Source organism: Hyperoodon ampullatus (assembly GCF_949752795.1).
Source record: "Hyperoodon ampullatus genome assembly, chromosome: 13".
NCBI lineage: Eukaryota > Metazoa > Chordata > Mammalia > Artiodactyla > Ziphiidae > Hyperoodon > Hyperoodon ampullatus.
Genome location: NC_136926.1, coordinates 79,069,397 through 79,094,868, shown reverse-complemented (window position 1 = coordinate 79,094,868; position 25,472 = coordinate 79,069,397). Strand labels below are relative to the sequence as shown.

The 25,472-nt window shown below is 38.2% G+C and overlaps 1 protein-coding gene across 1 annotated transcript in view; it reads right to left on the bottom strand.

Moving 5' to 3' along the window:
• Nucleotides 1–25,472, bottom strand: part of CDH7 (cadherin 7) — a gene marked incomplete at both ends in the record, with an annotated part of 124,370 nt that overhangs the window by 16,379 nt on the left and 82,519 nt on the right. The window contains 4 exons of the mRNA XM_079717575.1: nt 156–407; nt 11,714–11,831; nt 12,724–12,845; nt 14,107–14,243. Coding sequence (XP_079573701.1) covers nt 156–407; nt 11,714–11,831; nt 12,724–12,845; nt 14,107–14,243 — 629 coding nt within the window. The remainder of the gene's footprint in view (nt 1–155; nt 408–11,713; nt 11,832–12,723; nt 12,846–14,106; nt 14,244–25,472) is intronic.

The window sequence follows — 25,472 nt, the reverse complement described above, 5'->3', positions numbered from 1 at the left end:
GTCTGGCCAATGATCATGGATTGCTCTGTGACCCAAATACCATGGATTAGAATATCTGCATATGTTCTCAAAAGGTATGAAGAGGAAAAGAAAAAAGTTCTGACCTATGGTGTTGTGACTGCTCTTACAAAGCAAGCACTGCAAACGGTACCTACCCAGTAACGTCAGGACACAGGCCAGTATTGCGATCAGGGCTCCGGTGCTGAGGCCAGCAGGGAGGACGTAGGCCTCGGCGTTGCAGGTCTGGGCTACCCCATCTGAATCACAGTCACAGACACGGATGGTGAGGGTGTTGGTGCTGCTAAGTGAAGGTGATCCACTGTCCACGATGAAGACTGGCAGATAATAAACAGATTGCTCCTGTCTCCGGAAGCCATTTCTCCTGGTGAGAATTGAGGCTGTGTTGTCTAGAGTAAAGAAAGCAAATGCATGGAACACAAGATTTCTGATGGACTCTGTCCCACCAAACTTTAAGGACCTAAATGTAAGGCCAGACACTATAAAACTCTTAGAGGAAAACATAGGCAGAACACTCTGTGACATAAATCGCAGCAAGATTCTTCTTGACCCTCCTCCTAGAGAAATGGAAATAAAAATAAAAATAAACAAATGGGACCTAATGAAACTGAAAAGCTTTTGCACAGCAAAGGAAACCATAAACAAGATGAAAAGACAACTCTCAGAATGGGAGAAAATATTTGCAAATGAAGCAACTGACAAAGGATTAATCTCCAAAATTTACAAGCAGCTCATGCAGCTCAATATAAAAAAAAGACAACCCAATCCAAAAATGGGCAGAAGACCTAAATAGACATTCTCCAAAGAAGATATACAGATTGCCAACAAACACATGAAAGGATGCTCAACATCACTAATCATTAGAGAAATGCAAATCAAAACTACAATGAGATATCATCTCACATCAGTCAGAATGGCCATCATCGAAAAATCTACAAACAATGCTGGAGAGGGTGTGGAGAAAAGGGAACCCTCTTGCACTGTTGGTCGGAATGTAAACTGTTACAGCCACTATGGAGAACAGTATGGAGGTTCCTTAAAAAATAAAAATAGAACTACCATATGACCCAGCAATCCCACTACTGGGCATATACCCAGAGGAAACCAGAATTCAAAAAGAGACATGTACCAAAATGTTCATTGCAGCACTATTTACAATACCCAGGAAATGGAAGCAACCTAAGTGTCCATTGACAGATGAATGGATAAAGATGTGGCACATATATACAATGGAATATTACTCAGCCATAAAAAGAAACGAAACTGAGTTATTTGTAGTGAGGTGGATGGACCGAGAGACTGGCATACAGATTGAAGTAAGTCAGAAAGAGAAAAACAAATAACCATATGCTAACACATATATAAGGTATCTAAAAAAAAAAAAAAAAAAAAAAAGGTTCTGAAGAACCTAGGGCCAGGACAGGAATAAAGACACAGATGGGAGGCTGGAGGAAGATGGCGGAAGAGTAAGACGCGGAGATCACCTTCCTCCCCACAGATACATCAGAAATTCATCTACACGTGGAACAACTCCAACAGAACACCTACTGAACGCTGACAGAAGACCTCAGACCCCCCAAAAGGCAAGAAACTCCCCACACACCTGGGTAGGTCAAAAGAAAAAAAGAATAAACAGAGACAATAGGATATGGACGGGACCTGCACCAGTGGGAGGGAGCCATGAAAGAGGGAAGGTTTCTACACACTATAAGCCCCTTCGAGGGCGGAGACTGCAGGTGGAGGAGGGGGAAAGCTTCGGAGTAGCGGAGGAGAGCACAGCAACAGGGGTGTGGAGGGCAAAGCAGAGAGATTTTGGCACAGAGGATCGGTGCCCTCAGGCACACACCAGCCCGAGAGGCTTGTCTGCTCGGCCGCCAGGGCGGGCGGGGCTGGGAGCTGAGGCTCGGGTATCGGCTTTCAGTCGGAGCGCAGGGAGAGGACTGGGGCTGGCGGCAGGAAGAGACCCTGAAGGGGTTAGTGCTGGCCCGGAGGGAGTCCGGGGAAAGGGTCTGGAGCTACCGGAGAGGCAAGAGACTTTTTTCCCCTTTTGTTGCCTGGTGCGCGAGGAGAGGGCATTCCCCTCGCTCCCCTCTGCCTGAGTGAGCCAGAGCCCCCGAATCAGCGGCTCCTTTAAACCCGTCCTGTCTGAGCGAAGAACGGACGCCCTCCGGCGACCTACGCGCAGAGGCGGGGCCAGGTCCAAGGCTGAGACCCGGGAGTTGTGAGAGCAGAGACAGGGAAATCTCTCTGTGCAGCCTCGGAGGCAGCGGATTAAAGCTCCACGGTCCATTTGATGTGCCCTGCGTCTGTGGAGTGCATGAATGGACAGCGAATCATCCCAAATTGAGGAAGTGGACTTTGAGGACAAGATTTAAGACTTTCCCCCTTTTTTCCTCTTTTTACAAGGAATTATCTCAAATTAAGGAGGTGGACTTAGCAAGATTTCAGACTTTTCGCCCTTTTCCTCTTTTTACAACGAATTATCCCAAATCGAGGAGGTGGACTTGGAGAGCAAGATTTTTGATTTTTCCCCCTGCTCTCTTTTTGTGAATGTGTATGTGTAATCTTCTGTGTAAGAGTCTCTCTGTATAGCTTTGCTTCCACCATATGTCCCAGGGTTCTATCGGTCCGTGTTTTTTTTCAATAATTACTTTTTAATTTTAATAACGCTACTATATTTCATACTTTATTCTATTTTACTTTACCTGCTCTTTCTTTTTTTCCTCCCTTCCCTTCCTCCCTCCCTCCCTCCGCTCCTCCTTTCCTTCTTTCTTTTTCTTTCCTCCACCCCTCCCTCCCTCCCACCCTTCTTCTTTCCACTTTCTTTTTCTTTCCTTCCTCCCTCCCTCCTGTCTTTCTTTCTTTCTTTCCTTCCTCCCTCCCTCCCTTCTTCCATTCACTCTTCCTTTTGCTTTCATTCCTCCCTCCCTCCCTCCTTTCTTTCCTTCTTTCTTTCCATCCTTCCTCCCTCCCTCCCTCCTTTCTTTCTTTCTTCCTTCCCTCCTTTCTTCCCTTCTTCCTTTCTTTCAATCTCTCTTTCTTTCTTCTACTAATTATTTCTTTCTACTTTTTCTCACTGTTATTCTGAGCCGGGTGGATGAAAGGCTCTTGTTGCTGCAGCCAGGAGTTAGTGCTGTGCCTCTGAAGTGGGAGAGCCAACTTCAGGACACGGGTCCACAAGAGACCTCCCAGCTCCACATAATATCAAGCAGCGAAAATCCCCCAGGGATCTCCATCTCAACACCAGCAGCCAGCTTCAGTCAACGACCAGCAAGCTACAGTGCTGGTCACCCTATGCCAAGCAACTAGCAAGGCAGGAACACAACCCCACCCATTAGCAGAGAGGATACCTAAAAACATAAGGCCACAGGCACCCCAAAACACACCACCAGACGTGGACCTGTCCACCAGAAAGACAAGATCGAGCCTCAACCACCAGAACACAGGCATTAGTCCCCCCCACCAGGAAGCCTACACAACCTACTGAAACAACCTTAGCCACGGGGGACAGACACCAAAAACAACGGGAACTACGAATCTGCAGCCTGCAAAAAGGAGACCCCAAACACAGTAACATAAGCAAAATGAGAAAGCAGAAAAACACACAGCAGGTGAAGGAGCAAGATAAAAACCTACCAGACCTAACAAATGAAGAGGTAATAGGCAGTCTACCTGAAAAAGAATTCAGAATAATGATAGTAAAGCTGATCCAAGATTCTATTTCCCAGATCCAAAATCTTGGAAATAGAATAGACAATATGCAAGAAACAGTTAACAAGGACCTAGAAGAACTAAAGATGAATCAAGCATCGATTAAAAACACAATAAATGAAATAAAAAATACTCTAGATGGGATCAATAGCAGAATAACTGAGGCAGAAGAACGGATAAGTGAGGTGGAAGATAAAATAGTGGAAATAACTGCTGCAGAGCAAAATAAAGAAAAAAGAATGAAAAGAACAGAGGACAGTCTCAGAGACCTCTGGGACAACATTAAACGCACCAACATTCGAATTATAGGGGTTCCAGAAGAAGAAGAGAAAAAGAAAGGGACTGAGAAAATATTTGAAGAGATTATAGTTGAAAACTTCCCTAATATGGGAAAGGAAATAGTTAATCAAGTCCAGGAGGCACAGAGAGTCCCATACAGAATAAATCCAAGAAGAAATACGCCAAGACACATTAATCAAACTGTCAAAAATTAAACACAAAGAAATCATATTAAAAGCAGCAAGGGAAAAACAACAAATAACACACAAGGGAATCCCCATCAGGTTAACAGCTGATCTCTCAGCAGAAACTCTACAAGCCAGAAGGGAGTGGCAGGACATAATTAAAGTGATGAAGGAGAGAAACCTGCAACCAAGATTACTCTACCCAGCAAGGATCTCATTCAGATTTGATGGAGAAATTAAAACCTTTACAGACAAGCAAAAGCTGAGAGAGTTCAGCACCACCAAACCAGCTTTACAACAAATGCTAAAGGAACTTCTCTAGGCAAGAAACACAACAGAAGGACTATACCTACAATAACGAACCCAAAGCAATTAAGGAAATGGGAATAGGAACATACATATCAATAATTACCTTAAATGTAAATGGACTAAATGCTCCCACCAAAAGACACAGAGTGGCTGAATGGATACAAAAACAAGACCCATATATATGCTGTCTACAAGAGACCCACTTCAGACCTAGAGACACATACAGACTGAAAGTGAGGGGATGGAAAAAGATATTCCATGCAAATGGAAATCAAAAGAAAGCTGGAGTAGCAATTCTCATATCAGACAAAATAGACTTTAAAATAAATACTAGAAGAGACAAAGAAGGACACTACATAATGATCAAGGGATCGATCCAAGAAGAAGATATAACAATTGTAAATATTTATGCACCAAACGTAGGAGCACCTCAATACATAAGGCAAATACTAACAGCCATAAAAGGAGAAATCGACAGTAACACAATCATAGTAGGGGACTTTAACACCCCACTTTCACCAATGGACAGATCATCCAAAATGAAAATAAATAAGGAAACATAAGCTTTAAATGACACATTAAACAAGGTGGACTTAATTGACATTTATAGGGCATTCCATCCAAAAACAACAGAATACACTTTCTTCTCAAGTGCTCATGGAACATTCTCCAGGATAGATCATATCTTGGGTCACAAATCAAGCCTTGGTAAATTTAAGAAAATTGAAATTGTATCAAGTATCTTTTCCGACCACAATGCTATGAGACTAGACATCAATTACAGGAAAAGATCTGTAAAAAATACAAACACATGGAGGCTAAACAATACAAACACATGGAGGCTAAACAATACACTACTCAATAACGAAGTGATCACTGAAGAAATCAAAGAGGAAATTAAAAAATACCTAGAAACAAATGACAATGGAGACACGACGACCCAAAACCTATGGGACGCAGCAAAAGCAGTTCTAAGGGGGAAGTTTATAGCAATACAATCCCACCTTAAGAAACAGGAAACATTTCGAGTAAACAACCTGACCCTGCACCTAAAGCAATTAGAGAAAGAAGAACAAAAAACCCCCAAAGTTAGCAGAAGGAAAGAAATCATAAAGATCAGATCAGAAATAAATGAAAAAGAAATGAAGGAAACAATAGCAAAGATCAATAAAACTAAAAGCTGGTTCTTTGAGAAGATAAACAAAATTGACAAACCATTAGCCAGACTCATCAAGAAAAGAAGGGAGAAGACTCAAATCAATAGAATTAGAAATGAAAAAGGAGAAGTAACAACTGACACTGCAGAAATACAAAAGATCATGAGAGATTACTATAAGCAACTCTATGCCAATAAAATGGACAACCTGGAAGAAATGGACAAATTCTTAGAAAGGCACAACCTACCAAGACTGACTCAGGAAGAAATAGAAAATATGAATAGACCAATCACAAGCACTGAAATTGAAACTGTGATTAAAAATCTTCCATCAAACAAAAGCCCAGGACCAGATGGCTTCACAGGCGAATTCTATCAAACATTTAGAGAAGAGCTAACACCCATCCTTCTCAAACTCTTCCAAACAATATCAGAGGAAGGAACACTCCCAAACTCATTCTACGAGGCCACCATCACCTTGATACCAAAACCAGGCAAGGATGTCACAAAGAAAGAAAACTACAGGCCAATATCACTGATGAACATAGATGCAAAAATCCTCAACAAAATACTAGCAAACAGAATCCAACAGCACATTAAAAGGATCATACACCATGATCAAGTGGGGTTTATTCCAGGGATGCAAGGATTCTTCAATATACGCAAATCAATCAATGTGATACACCATATTAACAAGTTGAAGGAGAAAAACCATATGATCATCTCAATAGATGCAGAGAAAGCTTTCGACAAAATTCAACACCCATTTATGATAAAAACCCTGCAGAAAGTAGGCATAGAGGGAACTTTCCTCAACATAATAAAGGCCATATATGACAAACCCACAGCCAACATTGTCCTCAATGGTGAAAAACTGAAACCATTTCCACTAAGATCAGGAACAAGACAAGGCTGCCCACTCTCACCACTCTTATTCAACATAGTTTTGGAAGTTTTAGCCACAGCAATCAGAGAAGAAAAGGAAATAAAAGGAATCCAAATCGGAAAAGAAGAAGTAAAGCTGTCACTGTTTGCAGATGACATGATACTATACATAGAGAATCCTAAAGATGCTGCCGAAAAACTACTAGAGCTAATCAATGAATTTGGTAAAGTAGCAGGATACAAAATTAATGCACAGAAATCTCTGGCATTCCTGTACACTAATGATGAAAAATCTGAAAATGAAATCAAGAAAACACTCCCATTTACCATTGCAACAAAAAAGAATAAAATATCTAGGAATAAACCTACCTAAGGAGACAAAAGACCTGTATGCAGAAAATTATAAGACACTGATGAAAGAAATTAAAGATGATACAAATAGATGGAGAGATATACCATGCTCCTGGATTGGAAGAATCAATATTGTGAAAATGACTCTACTACCCAAAGCAATCTACAGATTCAATGCAATCCCTATCAAACTACCACTGGCATTTTTCACAGAACTAGAACAAAAAATTTCAAAATTTGTTTGGAAAAACAAAAGACCCCGAATGGCCAAAGCAATCTTGAGAACGAAAAACGGAGCTGGAGGAATCAGGCTCCCTGACTTCAGACTATACTACAAAGCTACAGTAACCACGCACATATGGCCAACTTATCTTTGATAAAGGAGGCAGGAATGTACAGTGGAGAAAGGACAGCCTCTTCAATAAGTGGTGCTGGGAAAACTGGACAGGGACATGTAAAAGTATGAGATTAGATCATTCCCTAACACCATACACAAAAATAAGCTCAAAATGGATTAAAGACCTAAATGTAAGGCCAGAAACTATCAAACTCTTAGAGGAAAACATAGGTAGAACACTCTATGACATAAATCACAGCAAGATCCTTTTGGACCCACCTCCTAGAGAAATGGAACTAAAAACAAAGATAAACAAATGGGACCTAATGAAACTTCAAAGCTTTTGCACAGCAAAGGAAACCATAAACAAGACCAAAAGACAACCCTCAGAATGGGAGAAAATATTTGCAAATGAAGCAACTGACAAAGGATTAATCTCCAAAATTTATAAACAGCTCATGCAGCTCAATAGCAAAAAAACAAACAACCCAATCCAAAAATGGGCAGAAGACTTAAATAGGCATTTCTCCAAAGAAGATATACTGACTGCCAACAAACACATGAAAGAATGCTCAACATCATTAATCATTAGAGAAATGCAAATCAAAACTACAATGAGATATCATCTCACACCAGTCAGAATGGCCATCATCAAGAAATCTAGAAACAATAAATGCTGGAGAGGGTGTGGAGAAAAGGGAACACTCTTGCACTGCTGGTGGGAATGTGAATTGGTACAGCCACTATGGAGAACAGTATGGAGGTTCCTTAAAAAATTAAAAATAGAACTACCATATGACCCAGCAATACCACTACTAGGCATATACCCTGAGAAAACCATAATTCAAAAAGAGACATGTACGAAAATGTTCATTGCAGCTCTATTCACAATAGCCCGGAGCTGGAAACAACCTAAGTGTTCATCATCGGATGAATGGATAAAGAAGAAGTGGCACATATATACAATGGAATATTACTCAGCCATAAAAAGGAACGAAACTGAGCTATTTGTAATGAGGTGGATAGACCTAGAGTCTGTCATACAGAGTGAAGTAAGTCAGAAAGAGAAAGACAAATACCGTATGCTAACACATATATATGGAATTTAAAAAAAAAAAATGTCATGAAGAACCTAGGGGTAAAACAGGAATAAAGACACAGACCTACTTGAGAACGGACTTGAGGATATGGGGAGGGTGAAGGGTAAGCTGTGACAAAGCGAAAGAGAGGCATGGACATATATACACTACCAAACGTAAGGTAGATAGCTAGTGGGAAGCAGCTGCAGAGCACAGGGAGATCAGCTCGGTGCTTTGTGACCGCCTGGAGGGGTGGGATGGGGAGAGTGGGAGGGAGGGAGATGCATGAGGGAAGGGATGTGGGAACAGATGTATATGTATGACTGATTCACTTTGTTATAAAGCAGAAACTAAAAAAAAAAAAAAGAAAAAAAAAAAAAACACAGATGTAGAGATGGACTTGAGGACACAGGGAGGGAGAAGGGTAAGCTGGGATGAAGTGAGAGTGGCATGGACATATATACACTACCAAACGTAAGGTAGATAGCTAGTGGGAAGCAGCCGCTTAGCACAGGGAGATCAGCTCGGTGCTTTGTGACCACCTAGAGGGATGGGATAGGGAGGGTGGGAGGGAGACGCAAGAGGGAGGGGATATGGGGATATATGTTATGTATAGCTGATTCACTTTGTTATACAGCAGAAACTAACACACCATTGTAAAGCAATTATACTCCAATGAAGATGTTAAAAAAATAAATTAATTAATCTAAAAAATCTTTATCTGACTTAAGTCACTCTCCTTAGCTTCTTTTGACAGAGAGCCATATTTCCAAATATTGGTTCATGTGAATATGTTTTAATATATTTATGTCATGCTATATGGTTATATCCAAAGAAACAGTTATAAAGTAAAACTGAATGGGAAAATGTTTATACATCATTTATTACATTACCTGCAACTTTGTAAAAATTACATATACCTTTTTACTAATCTTAACATTTCAAACCATATGCTTATAGAGAAGATAATAAAAATTAACAGGTTAAGTATTTTTGCATCATCATCAGATAGAATAGGTGAAATTTCCAATCCATCTTTTCTTGGACAAGTTCCAAGCCCAATATAGAAAGAAGTAAAATAAGCCACTCTAGTTTTAATTAAAATGAGTATGCATAGATATTCAAAAGAGGAATTATTGTGTAATTTTTAAAAATTCGTACTGGTACACAGGGTTACCAAAACACCATGTATATAAACATTTTGTCAGTGATAAAATAGGTCATTTGTGTTTAATTTATAATATATTCAATATTCTGTTTCATCTAACCTATTATGGTAATTATGAAACTTTTAACGGTGATCAGTAAGTCTCTATGACACAACTGTGATTTCTATATCAGAAATAGATTTTTTAATCTGCTAACAATTTGTTCAGTTAACTTGTCTTAATTAATTAATAATGGAATTTATGTGATTTTAAAATTTAGAGCAATGAAAATATAATGGAAAAGAAGGAACACCAGGACCATAGTTTTACCCAGTGTGCTTTATCCAATGACATGAAAGAATGAACAATACTCTAATGAAAGAACAAGCTGAAATCTGTTCTGTCTCGAACAGCACAGAACAGCAAGCACACATGAGACTGGAATTATAAAGTGTAGTAGGAAGAAAAGTGTTTGGTTTTCAGATTCCAGCTGGTAGGATTTTATGTAAACAAATCTTTTATTTTAAAATGTATGAATTCAAGAGTGTTCATTAAAAAAACTACACATGGAGTTGTTGAAGCATATTGTCTTGAGTATGTTTCTGTACCCTTGACACACACACCCCTTGTCTTTGCCTTCCAACCATTCAGATGTTATACATATTTATGACTTGACACACAAAGTTTTCTCAGAGTTGTTGATTTGTAATCTAACATGCCTGACATCAAATCACACACACACTGACGTTCTTTCTTCCTATTCCTTATGTTTTCCTCCAAGATTCCCACAGATGAGGGAGCTCTAGGCTTGCCCTTGGGGAAATCTTTCAATTGTGTGGCTGTGTCAATGTCCTGGAAATCCAGCCATTTTAGTGCCTGTGCTGTCCTACAATCATGGTGCTAGTGGATGATAACAAATGGGGGAAACGTTCAGACCCTTCTTGGGAAAATCATAAACTCCCCTCTCTGCATTTGTGCTGGATGACTGCAAATGCTGAGAATTGTCCTTTCCAACTATGATTAAGTCAGAGAGTTTGGGATTACCCACATAGAGAATGTGCTTCCTTTTATGTTACTACGGGGAAAAGACAGTATCCTCCTTTAGCAGAGAGCGGGATCAGAAACATGTATTATTTTCAGATTGAATTTCTGAGGCCAAAGTTGAATTTCCTGCAGTAAAATAAGTGGTGACTTCAGGCAAAAGCACTTATAATGTCCATCTTCTGAAAGCAAATATTTTTAGATAAGCCAGACTTAACTAACAAATTTATTTCTACATTTTGTTTATCTGAAAGCTGAGTAACACATTCAAACTGGAAGAATTACATTTCCTATATTGTTGGGGTATACTCCTTTCTCTATACAGAGAGAGAGAGAGAGAGAGAGAGAGAGAGAGAGAGAGAGAGAGAGAAAGAAGAGTATTCAAAATTAGACAATAGATAGCAAGTTCTCATGCTTCCTTTGAAAGTTTTTACAATTGTCTATATACTGTCTCTATGTCTAGAAGTGTATATATATATATATATATATATATATATATATATATATATATATATGTTTATATAATTGAGCAAAACCAGAACCTACCTATAGGTATTTGTAAAAATGACATTTATAAAACTGATTAAGAGTGTTTATCTTTGAAGCAGAGAAACGGCATTTGGGATGATAGGGAATTCTTTGTTCTTTTTTAATTTTATATTTCTCTCCATAAAGAGTATATTTGTTATTTGCAAGGATTACTTTTATTTTTATGTTAAAAATAAAACAACTGATGTTGGCATTGAAATATTAAGTCAAAGTTGATTTAGGTTGAAATGTGTTAAGTCCAATTATTTTCCTAAACTTTCAGGTTATGCCTAGGTAGTATAATCCTTGTTAAGGCATTTAGCTGGTCCTCAACTGATTAGATACTCTGGATGAAGAGCTTGGTATACAAGTAAGGAAGCAAATGTCTAGAAGTAAAGATAGAGAGAGATGGAGCTGGCAAATGTCTAGAAGTAAAGATAGAGAGAGATGGATCTGGCTTCCCCCCTTCTTTGGATTTAGGCCTAAAATTATTTAAGTAGCAGTTTCTTCTTCATGACAGCAAATCCATAGATAAAAATTACTTGAGGGGCTCACTGCCCTTTAATTATGTCCTCGCTGGTATGAAGAAAAAAAAATTACATAATCAGCATTCCTGAGTGAGAAAAAGTACTTGCTTAGAAAGCTTCTACCTGTTGCCTCCTCTGACGAAAAAAATTATACCTTACCTTTGTTATCTTTCAATGAGAAGTTGTGGTTATTCGTTGCATCCATTGTTAAGCTGAAATAAAACTGGTGTCCATTGGATGGCTCATCTTTATCGACAGCACTGATTTTCTGGATAACCTAGGAATAGGGAATGTAAAACTTAAAAGCATGTTGGTGTGCTCAGCTGTTTTGTGAGGCAGGACAGAGCAACTTCACACGGATGATAAATACCATCTTCCTGACTGAGCCGTGTGAGGAGAGGGGGCAGGCGGCGGCGTCAGGTGTACTAATATGAACCCAATCTAAAAAGGACTCTGGGGCTTCCCTGGTGGCGCAGTGGGTGGGAGTCCGCCTGCCGATGTGGGGGATACGGGTTCGTGCCCCGGTCCGGGAGGATCCCACATGCCGCGGAGTGGCTGGGCCCTTGAACCATGGCCGCTGAGCCTGCGCATCTGGAGCCTGTGCTCCGCAACGGGAGAGGCCACAACAGTGAGAGGTCCGCGTACCGCCAAAAAAAAAAAGGGCTCTGAAAATCAAATCATGTCCTTTTCAAAATTCATATTTGAATTTACTTTTGTGAACCTCAGAAATAAGCTGTGCCAACTGATTATACCATGTCGATAAACATCACAGGACACTGAGAATATGGATGAGTAGACCAAACCACAAGGAGATTACACTACACTTAATTCTTACAACTTGAAGATACTTAAGCCCCGCGGTGTAATGTGGGAAGCGGCCCAATCGAGCTTAACATGCTATATTTCTCCTTAAAAAAGCCTAAGCCCTTAACCGTTTAGCACGGCTTTTACAACGTTTACCTTTTCTTCCAGAGAATTTTCATCATGCCAATTAAACAGAATTTGAAAGTTCCTTTAATATTAGTTTATGCTACACATCAAAGCGTGAGTTTTGCTGAAACATGCTGATTATATTTTATCTTAAAGCTGGCAGGATTTCAAAGGCAACCGCCGCTGGGCATCTTTAAAGGAATCACGAACGAGGAGCGTGGTATTCTGGAGACTCTCACCTGGCCTGGCTGGGCATTTTCACAAACGGTGGTCTCATAGTCCATGGCAAATTCAGGGGCGTTGTCATTGATGTCAAGTATAGTGATGGCCACATAGCCTCTTCCTATTTGAGATGGATTCTCTAATAAACGGGAAAACATTTTATCATTTACAGGCACACCTCATTCTATTGCACTTCACTTGAATGCGCTTTGCAGATACTGTGTGTTTTACAAATTGAAGGTTTTTGGCAACCCTTCATCGAGCAAGTCAATGGGTCCCATTTTTCCAATAACAGTTGCTCACCTTGTGTCTCTGTCACATTTTGGTAATTCTCATAATATTTCAGACTTTATTATTATTATTATATGTGTTACGGTGATCTGTGATCAGTGATCTTTGACGTTCCTAATGTTCCTTCTATAATTTGCTGAAGGATCACATGACAGTTAGCATTTTTTGGCAGTAAAGTATTTTTTAAATAAAGTGTAACCTTTTTTTTAGACAAAATGCTATTTATTATATACTTAACCGATTACAGTATAGTATAAACACAACTTTCATATGCACTGAGAAACGAAAACATCTGTGTGACCCCTTCATTGTGATATTCACTTTACTGTGGTGCCTGGAACCGAACCCACAATATCTCCACAGTCTGCTTGTGCTCAGAGTAAAGCTATTACTCCAACCCCATCTTACATAGGAAACTCATATTTAAAACGATTAGAATCAAGCAAAAATATTTGCCTCTCTAAAGCACAATCTAATAAGGAAATGACTAAGACTTGAATAAAATCTAGAACCACAACACTGTAGACTTTAAAGGGAGCAATGGAAACTCTGATCCAAATGTCATACACACACACACACAGTGACAAATAAGCCAGGAATTTCAATATTCTTTGATGCTAGAGCTGATTTTTGTATGAATATGTGTATATACTATGTACCTATTACATATGTATATAACATGAACACAGTATAATTATGCATTGTTCTCTCAATGTTTTTCTTATCAAGGACCAAAATTAGTTCAATATGAAAATGTAGAAATCTGGGTGTCTTGGTTAGAGATCAATTTACTATTTTTTTTGTAAACTACGGGACCAACCCCATGTCAGCATAAATGCAGCACAAAGTATGACCACAAAACAAGCAGAAGCCCTCTGAGGGTAACTCAGGCCCATTATTTTATGGTAACCTCTTTTCACTAACTTTGTAAGTATTAGCGAATAAAGTTAGAGAATACAAATATTTTGCAGCTTGAAATGAGAAAATTTCAAAATTTTGCTGAATTCAAACACCTAGTAAAATTCAAGTCAAAACTGTAAACTCATGCCAACCCATTCTCCACTCTCAACGTCCTCCATTCTAATTTAATGTTAAACCTTACAACTTACGGCTCTCCATTGCAAGGACTGTGATATTATGAACAGCATTTGTCTCTCGATCCAGAGATTTGGCAGTTGTAATAACTCCACTGTTGGCATCAATATTGAAGTATCTCTCCAAGTCTGTGTTTCTGTCAATTGAATACCTAATTGAATGTTAAAAAAAAACACTTCAATATTTGTTTGATTATAATTTGCTGAATTTATTTCATTAATTGCATAGCCAATCACCAAATTCTGCTGACTCCACAATCTGTCATACTAACATAAAATATGTCTAGTTTAAAACTTCACCAATGTTCCAGTTGATTCATAACCTGCTTGTCAGTAATCTCTGCTTTTCTGTCCAACAGTACAAAATAAAGACAGTAGTATAATTATCTTCACAGTGGATTTGAATATGCCGTTACAAACTCCACACTGTGGCTCCTAAAAAACATTCTCATCAGATTTAGTAGCCCTGGCCACGATTAGAGGTCCCTCTAAAATGAAAGTTATGTAGACATCTGACCCATTCACATATACTTAGAAACATCTTTTGTCTTCATTACATCAGGTTGGTCTTAACCTTTCTGTTTTTATATTGCTCATTTGGGGGCCTTGACCAGGGTTCCACAGACATGTTTCAAAGCAGAACCCCTCAGTGTGGAGAAAAAGGAACCCTCCTACACTGTTGGTGGGAATGTAAATTGGTACAACCATTATGGAGAACAGTATTAAGGCTCCTTAAAAAATTAAATATAGAACTATCCTGTGGTCCAACAATTCCACTCCTGGGCATATATCCAGAGAAAACCATAATTCGAAAAGATACATGCACCCCAATGTGCATAGCAGCACTAGTTACAATAGTCATGACATGGAAACAGCCTAAATGTGCATCAACACAGGAATGGATAAAGAAGATGTGGTACATATATACAATGAAATATTACTCAGCCATTAAAAAGAATGAAATAATGCCATTTGTAGCAACATGGATGGACCTAGAGATTATCATACTAAGTGAAGTAAGTCAGACAGAAAAAGACATATATCATATGATATCACTTATATGTGGAATCTAAAAAAGTGATATGAATGAACTTGTTTACAAAACAGAAGCAGACTCACAGACTTCAAAAACAAACTTATGGTTACCAAAGGGGAAAGGTGGGGGGAGAGATAAATTAGTAGTTTGGGATTAACATATACGATATAATCAACAAGGACCTACTGTATAGCACAGGGAACTCTACTCAATATTCTGTAATAACCTATATAGGAAAAGAATCTGAAAAAGAATGGATGTATGTATATGTATAACTGAATCACTTTGCTGTACATCTGAAACTAACACATTGTAAATCAACTATAATCCAATATAAAATAAAAATTTTTTAAAAAGTAGAATGCCTCAAATTACATAAATATTTTGGTGTGTAAAGGATTTTCTCAAAATATCTCTATCTAAATATTAGTAAATAACTACCACTCTACTTGTATTCTTGTTCAATTATGCTATTTTTTGATTCATATACAAAATTCACCCTTCCCTCATTAATGACTATCTTCAAATGCCCTTGTCTTTCTAGGTGGGTGAAATAAGGACTCTCATTTAAAAGCAAATAATTACACAAATGAACAAACAGATAAACACACACCTAATTTCAGAAAGTATTCTCTGTTTCCATAGTAGTTCAACTACTATTATTAAATAGAATCATCTACTACTAGTCTGCTATATAACAAGATGCAAGAAACTTAAAAAGGAAAGAGAAGGCATAGGAAAATGTTACAAAAAAACTGACCACAGATCAACAAATAGTATTGTCTTTGTGAAGCAACAGGTATTTGAGAATATTACAAAGTTATTTTTGATGGCTTCTGTTTTCTTGATGGCATAGGAGACAAGGTTGTCAACTAAGGAGAAGAGAGGAGGTTTGAGGAGAAGAGAAAATTCCTTTTTTTGAGAAGAGACAAAAATGCATATACTAGGGAGAATATAATAGAATAGCTGAGCATTGTGGATTGCCCCTTTGAGATTTATTTCCATTGACTTAATGTAAAACCAGTCATCCCATCTGTCTGTCTTGCTTTGTTCTCATCTATGTATTTGAAGATGCATTAAAAGGAGAGGGTTGGGTTTAACCAGTGATGGACAATGAGAGGAGAAGAGGGTTAGGAGGATGAGGGTACCAACATGTGAGTGATGATAATGAAGGTCCACGGTCTCTAAGTTTGTAAGAGAGAACTGAGGAAATAAGGGAAGGCAGATTGACATCGAGAAGATTCTGGTAGCACCAATCGGTGGTGGGACTTTACCAGGATGCAGAATTGCTGGAGTGGGAAGTAGCTGACAAAGAATGAGATGCCTGAAGTTGATTTTCAACAGTAGTAGTGTATCTATGAGAGTTAGCAAGCCAAGGGTATGTTCATCAGAATCTATGACAAAACTGAGGCAGAGAAACAGATCATTAAAGTCAAGACGACCAAGAAAGTGAGAAGCCAAAAGTGACGGTGGGGAGAAATAAAATAATCTGTGTACTAAAATCCTCAACAAATCAGTGTGATTACTATATATTTGATGGTTGATAGCAACGTGAAAGATTTTGAGTAAAGTATGGTGATGCATTCTACAAAAGAGTTGAGAGTTTGAAAGGGAAAAGAAAATTAAATAGTTTGAAAATGGCAAAGGCAGTACAAAACGTACTCACCCTCACCTCCAGGATCTGTGCTACATGAGATATGAGAGGAAAAATAAATCTTGAGTTTCCCCATACCCTCTACTTACCATCCTTTTATTGTAGCTAAGTATCTTTATTCAAATCAAAATCAAACCATTCTACTTGAGCTATCCATCCTATCTGCTGACCTCAAGAATGTTTTTCCTGGGATTTGGATCCTTTTCCATCTATATAGCTTTATTTGAATCAAAAACGTGTGTTTTCTATTTTAAAAAACAAATTTCTTCCATTTGTGTCAAGTTCATCGTTGGCCTCCATATTGTCAAATCCATTGTTCACTTTTCTGTTCTTTTATTACTTTTTATCTCATTTAAATTTACCTCAATTGACCACTGATGACTCCTCAAAACACATTCTCCTTCTGCCTTTATTAATACCACATATTCCCTGTTGTTCTCCTACCTCACTCTCTGCTCCTTTCAGTCACCTTGGCTGGTTTACCCTCCCCTTTGTGACCTCTGACTACTCGCACTCCCCCAAAACCTTTCCCAGGGATTCCCTTCTCTTCTTGGATAAACACTTTTCCTTGCAACTTACAGGGTCCTATCGCTTAACTCACTTCTATATTTTTGATGACACCTACATTTATATAAAATCTCCTTGGCCAACCAAACTTACATACTGAATTACTTACTTAGTCGAACCACATAAATACACAACGTTCACTGAAATGTAACGTGCCCAGACCGATGTTGTCTCCTAGCAACCCCCAAACCTCCTCCTCCCTCACGCGTTTCCACCTGAGCAAATGACACTACCAGTCACTTGCTTACTCAAACTAAAAACCTAGATTTGTTTTTCTTTCTTGTCCCTGCATCCAAGTTGTCAATAGTACTTGACAGTAGATATCATTCCAAGCTACCGCCTACTTTAGCCTAGACTTTGTATCATTTTACTCCTTATCAACATACTTCAATTTTTATTGTCTACAATCTACTTCCCACACAACAGCCATGCAAACAAGAAATGAGTTTATTTAATGTTAAAAATAGACTTTAATTTTCAATTACATGGAAGACCTAGATTTTCTCTCTGAAATGTTGCTTTAGTCAAAACATTATATGCCAATATTTCATAGTATTAACGTATTCTCTATGTATGCAACGATTATACATATATAAGTATTTAATTATATGTATATATATATATTATATATATATATATATAATCCAATGGTAATAGAATAATTAATATTAATGTTTGACATGAAGATTATAACTCAATACCCACGCACTCATGCATCAATCGAGACAATACTAAAAGCCTGAACTGTTCATTTTTTTTTCAAACTACTATGGTAATGTTTGTATATTCAGGAAAAAACAGACTTTTAGATTCTTACAAAGCAAAAAGGCCTTGAACTTGGCATATATCTGTCTTAATGAGTTCATGTAATCCCCCACTGAGCTAAAGTCAATAACTAAAACATTTGCCTCTATTATCAATAGTCTCAAAACTCCCAGCATTCGAATAAAGGATATTAAACTTGAGAATTCATTTAATATGTTAAATATCTCCAACCTCCGTTCACCTCATAGAAAAACCCCTATATCTTGTGGGGATGTAGTTATCACCTATGCTTCTATAAATTTTGAGAAGAATGGACACCAAAGTTTCTATCATCCAAATATTATTTCTAAACCATAAACTCTGTAGCTTCCACTTATAACTTGAGTGTATCTTTATTTTTTATTTCTTTTAAATTTTTTTCTTCCAGTTTCATTGGGATATAATCGACATACAGCACTATATAAGTTTAAGGTTACAGCGTGATGACTTGACTTACATACAACATGAAATGCTTACCACAATTCAGTATATTTTAAAATATTTATAACTCTTGCTTAGCTTTCACTAAATAGCCTCATATATATGTATTTGGTATTTCGTGAATTATTCTGATATTCTTATGTCTCCCTTTCACTCATTCATACATTCAGCAATTAATCTGGAGGACCTGCATGCGTCGCTCTATCTCAGGAAATACAGTATATAAACAAAATATTTTGAAAGGTAGCAATCTATAATAAGTATTTAGGAGAAAACCAACAAATTGTTATTCTCAGTGAAGGAAACTGGGACAGGTGTGGGAAGAGACTGAGGAATTATCTTGAGAAGAGGTGGAAACCTGGGCAAGGATCAGGAGTAGACAAACCATGGAAAATAGTCACAGTGGTCATTATATTTCTTAATCACAAGGACTTGAGATACCCCCAGTATTAAAGGGGTTCCCTATTTTCTACCAGCCCCTCTGGACATGCAAAAAACGAGAATTTATGTGTGAGACATTAGCTAATGATAAAGTTACCTGAAGGAGGGGAAAAAAAATCCTTAACCAAGAGAAATAAAGAAAATACGGGCACTTTTTAGAGTGAGTGGGGGAAATTGTCTCTGAATTAGAATCTGGGAGGGCTGAGTGAGCCAAAAGAGAGAAAGGGTTCTGAAGAAGCTGGGAGAAGCACACTCTTTGCAGCTCCGGATCTACTGGCTTAAGGACAGAGAAATACAGTTGCCTGAATCAATTAGAGGCTGAACAGGAAAGAAAAAGACTGGTGTTTCTCTAATCATGACCCAAAGTTATCTTTAAAGCAACTTCTGCTGCAGTTAGTGGTGTGCACGCTCACAACGACCCCTCTAGTTTCTATAAATTACAACCTAAAATACTTGACCTCTTTCACTGTAATGTTGGAGTGACCAATGAAAGAGAGCACTTCCATATTTTTGCAGCACTAGCAGTTAAAGCTTCTGCCCTCTCCATTTTTATGCAGACACCTCCAAATCTCAATAACCAGCCTCAATCCTTTTTCTGAGATTTCCTAAACTACTCCAGATACCAGCAACATGTTCAACTAAAGCTCAGAATATCCAAAAGCAGATTCATCAACCTGTCCCTCCCTCTAAATATACTGAGAATGTAAAACATATACATTTTTTTCCTAATCCTCAAACAGCTATGTAAGGTCATGTGTGACAGAGACTTTTACTTGCACACCTAATATCCACTTGCCCTTAGTTCTTATTAATAGATCCCTGCTTTTGTTGGAGGCAACCATGTGTCCAGCTGAAAAACTACACTTGCTAGCCTCCCTGTAGATGCAGTGTCCTTACAGCTAAGGTTTAACAAATGAGATGCAAAAGAAAGTTGTGTTGAGCATCATTGAAAAACTCCCTCAGGATAGGACAGAGTTGCTAATTCAGCTGGCATTTGATTTTTGCCCCTTCCCCTCTATCTCATGTGGGACATGAACACAGTGGAAAGCAACCCAAAAGTCACCTTGTAAATATGAGGTGATGAGTGCCTGACAGAAGAAGCCAAGCCCATGATGACATTATCCTGCCAAGGTGTCAGTCTTTGATTGCCTGGCTCCAGACTTCTCATTGGTAAGTCATTAGTGTTAACCTTTGTTTCAACCAGCCAAGCACAATTTCTAACTAAGGCAAGCAGGTACCATTATTGCTGTATGTCAGTATTGGACTTTTAAAGTCTCACAGCTGGTTGTTGATGGAACCAGGATTCAGAACCGTGTCTGTCTGAACCATCTTTCCAGTATATATCACATCGCACATAGAGGAGCTTTTAGTCTCTACTACCTACAACTCTAGAATTCAGCCTATTTTCATTTTTTTTCCACTGCTCTATCTAAAACTCTAAGACAGTTACACTGATGTATTAATTGATTAAATGACAATATGGTGTGTATCTCCATTGAAGTGCCTTTCCTCATGTTGGCCCTTCTTTACTCCTATGCTTCCTCCTTCCAATTACTGTAGTCCTACAACTCCTTAAAGACAATCCTCTGCCTTGGTAAGGCACCAAGCCTTCCGACTTACTTCAGAAATTGAGCCTTTTTAAGAAAGCCTGCAGTATACGGGGCCCATGGACTTCACTACAAGCTCCCTGTGCTGCACCACCACGAACCACAGACTGGGCAATATTTATAGCCACAATCTTGCAGCAAACCTACCGTACTAATTTGGGCTTTTCATTCGCCATTTGTACTCTTCTGTTTCTTTATCTGTAAAATGAGAAAATTTTACAAGATGATTTCTCATTTCCAGATTTAACATTGGATTTTTTTAATAAGTTTTCACCTAAGATCTCTCCTCCAGCTAGATAACAAGTGGGTTGGGACCGCATCTTATACATCTGAATATCCTCAGTGTTCTGTGCATCTGAAACAAAATCAATCCCCTAATAAATGCCTGTAGTTACCAGTGCTGCTGTTCAATAAGCTGCGAAGATCAACTAAAATGGCCCTCTCCATATTCACAAGTAGTATTCGTATCACCCAGCTATGGATATGCACGTTGATATTCACAAATAGAGTATGAAGGTGAGTGGGCTACATTAACACAAATGCTACTCCCTATATGGAAAAGGTAACATAATAAACACCGACAAATCTGATCAATAGAAATAACTGAATCATTTGAGTTGAAACCTTAATCGCTTAAGAAATTTATGCACATGTGCATGTATGTGTGTGTGTGTGTGTGTTGCTATGAGCAGTGTACAGGTTTTGATACCGAACTTGCTAAAATCCTAGAACCACATTTTCTAACTAGAGTCATGTTTATTTATAACAGCGGAATGTTAACGCTTGCCTTATAGGGCTCTAATGGGAAATAAATTACTTCAAAATAAGCTATTGAGTTCAGTACTTAGTGGTGCCACTGTCTGCAGCCTCACCCCCTTCTTCGGATAACGGCAACTCAATTTTCCCTTGTGGATTTCAAGCTTCCCGATCTCATGCAATCTTGATGGGACTCACCATGAAAATGCCCAGAACTTCCTGGGTAAGAGATGGACACGTGTCCTAAGACAGGACTAAAAAAACTTTCCAAGAAATGTGAACCTTAAACAGAGCCATGAGGAAAAAAATGTTGCCAGTGGTGCATCCACTGCCATGTTCAGAGGAGGCTGTCAGCTCACTCTTGCTACTCGTATTTAAAGAGAAACCTTCCTCCTCTCTTTTCTGAAGACTGGCTGTTCAACCTTCCCTTTAATTCTGTGAGATAGTCACATAATTTAGATTAAAATAATATGTACAAATACATGCATGTATACAAGCCACTTAAAGTACACACTGAATTATTCAAACACCCCACGTGTGCTCAGACTAGTCACACTACATAATGTAATATCTGATACTATTTTATCCCCTTTTTTCTGAGGACATACCATACCAGGAATGCCAAAAGAGCCTGCAGGTAAATATTATTATCATCCTTGTATCCTTGAACATAAATACAACTCTAGCTCTGTATTTGGATTGTTAGAAATGCTGAAAATGATCTCCATCACTTCTTAATCACCCTTCTTCAAATCTGATCTTACTTGTAATAATACATTTCAATTCATTGGCTGTTTTAAGCACAGGGACTTTGGGCTTGCTGTGTTACCTACAGAATAAATGTGATTTCATAAGACAGCACTAGACTCTTAGGATATAACTACATAAAACATAAACAGACCTTATGTAATTCTTTGGCTTGTCCAAATCCTGCCATCCCTCAAAGTCCAGCTTATGCTTACACTCCTTCAAATGAAGTCTCATGTCCAATGACCTTGGAGTGATTAGTATTTATCTCACAATTTGCCCTCTGACAGAGCTGGCACTTTTCCCCCTTGTATTGTTTAACTATTATGGAATCTTATTTCTTCAGCCAGATTGTAAGTTCCTTGAGGTGAAGGGAAATGTTTTATTCATCTTTGTTTTTCCTGTATTTTCCCAGTGTCGTGCACAAAGCAGGTTCTTAATCAATATATGTTGATTCACTGATCAGCCTATGGATGCTGACATGAAGAAATAACAGTCCTCTGAACACTAGGCTGTTCTTATAGTTTTTACCATCTTACTGACGAGAAACACAGAAGCAAAGCTTTTACCATTCATAAAAATGATCAGAATCAGCAGAACACAATCTGTCCTTCCAAGTTCAATAGACAGAGCCTGATATTTGGTAGTTGGGGCCAAAATTTACATGAAATGGTAGGCAACTACATAAAAAATAAAAAGCCAGAAACATGCTGGCCCTCAATTACCCACTTTTGCTTTCAGAAAAATCTCTTTTTTTCCTACATAATCTCAAGTATTACCTAATTTCCAGCTTTGGCTTCTAGTTTTCATATCAGGAAAGACGAAGGCAAAGTGTACATGAAATGGTGGGCCAGGTAAGCCCTCTGGATAGTGGGCAAGCCATAACAAGACATACCAATTCACAAAGGTGTTATATTCTGGCCAGCCACTGGGCTCCGGGTTCATTTAACCTTTCAATCTACTTTTACTATACTTCTAAACAGTCAAATGGAACCAAATGGTAAGGTTCCAACAGTAACGTAGATGCCCTCATCTTGTTTTAAGGAAAGGGCAGATGCAAAGAGCTTTTGGTTGGTACATTAATGGAATAGGTAAAAAAAAAAAAAAAAAAAACTAGGCAAGGCATGGGTCATATGGGAAGAAATCTCAATTTACCTTGCTGGAGGCAAGTACATGTATTTCTTTCTAGAATTCTAATCTCTTGCCCCATATATCAGAAAATATTCCAAATGTAAATGGCATATGCTAGATTTCAGTATTACACTACAAAGAATGTCAATGAATTCAAACACTAATTATCCACCCTCCTGTACTCTTTTACAATTCAAATACTATTGGCCTAATTTTAAACAATTACGATGAAACAAATACTGCTTTTCCATTCCTCTAAGAACTACGATATTCCTAAAGGTGCAGAAGCACAAAGCTCACAACTGTAAGAGTCCTCAGCTTCCATCTCAGCCTGGAGATTCACTTTTCCTAGGACCTCGGCAGACTGTGTGATCTACTCCTCCACTGGCCTCTGTTGAAGAGGGCTTACATTTTGAAAGTTACTTGAGTGCCCAATGCCAATACATGTTTATGTCCATTAAACGACTATGTAATATTTTCTACATATTGGAAAATATGTGAATACTAACCAACGTTCAATACAGATTGCCAATACAGTTGCTTGTAAAATGTCTCTCTTCATTGACTTTATTGACCTTGAAATTAAAATGCCATGAAAACAATAAACTATAATAATAGCGATGTACAATGACAGTACATCCTAACAGTTTAGGCATGATTGACAGTTTAAAAGCATCAGTTATTTTCCCTTTCTCACTTAATCTTCAAAAACCTTGGGACAAAGCAGGGATTAAGTGTTGGTTTTCCTTTTTACTGGGTTATATGGAAACTTATGAGGCTAAGTGACATCCCCTAGGATACTCAGAAAACAGCAGTGCTGGGAAGAGAACCAGTCTTCTAGAGAATGTTACTGCTAGGAGTACCCATCAACTCACCAAACTACACCACGAGGAGGCTGGCCTCTTATAAGAGATCATAAATGGACAGGAAAAGAGAAATATGTGAGAGACAAATTCAGAAGCAAATAAACTATGAGTGATTGTTCTGACCTTATGAAAAATAGTGCAAGGCAAAGAAATGTTGCAAGAATACAAGCATTAAGCCTAAGTCAAGAAATTCATTTTACAAAAGCAAAAGAAATATTCACACACACACAACATAACATTTCAGTTCACTCTGAACAAAATCTCTCCCTATTTGTGCAACTTAGAGATTAGAAAAGGATGTAAGAGGTACTAACCTGAACTTTCAAGGTCACCTTGATTAGTTTTAAGAAAATAAAAATGAGGTAAAAATACAGCACTGGCCAGCTGCTCTTTCACTGATGGAAGTCACAGAGATCTTCACCTCCAAGATTAGCAGAATGAAGCCATTGGCCCTTTCTCTGTGCCTCAGGGAGCAGACACAGAACTCACTTCACCTCTAACTCAAGTCACTACCCACTTGGTCCTACTCTCCCTTCTCCTTTCCCAAGTTATTATATAACATTGCACTTTTTCCAAGTAAAATATTATTAAAAGTGAGATATTTACACTGAAAGGCTTTAACAGGATAATACACAAGGAAATGGGTAAAGAAAAAAATTTAAAAATAAGATTAAAATATCAATACAATAAATCAAAATTTTCTTAAACCCTCTCATTCACTGAAGTACTGAATTACGATACGTATTAGTGTGTCTCTTTATTTTTCCAGATCCTCAATTTTATGAAAGCATTCTCTCTTTCTCCCCAGTAAATTAAATGATTTAAGCAGAAGTCAGACTACCCTGAGTAGCTGATCTATGACTACGATTGTACTGTGGTTGGTTGTCCTTGGGGGAAAGGAGACAAGTATGTCACTAGAGTTGCAATGCTATAACAAAACCCAAATTCAGATTTGTGCACATCAGTGGGACTCGGTAGATGGAGCTGAGCTTAAGTCAGGGAGCTGTTTGACAATGAAGCCTGGGCTATTACAGGGAGGAGGCAAAGGCTTATTCCATCTGAGTACATCTGTGACCCACAGATATTCTAGTGCACAGAAGGCTACATTCTTAGAAATGGTTTATGACCACTGCATTAAGAGTAAGATAGCCTCCATATAGCCTGAATTTGTTGTAAAGACAGAGAAGCAATGAGTACGACTTCATTTTTGGAATAAAAATTGGTTTATACCCATTCTTTACTAGGCTATGATATTACTGTCAAATAAAAGAGAAGGAAAGGAGAGTACTAATTACATATACACACACATATATATGATTATTATTTACATG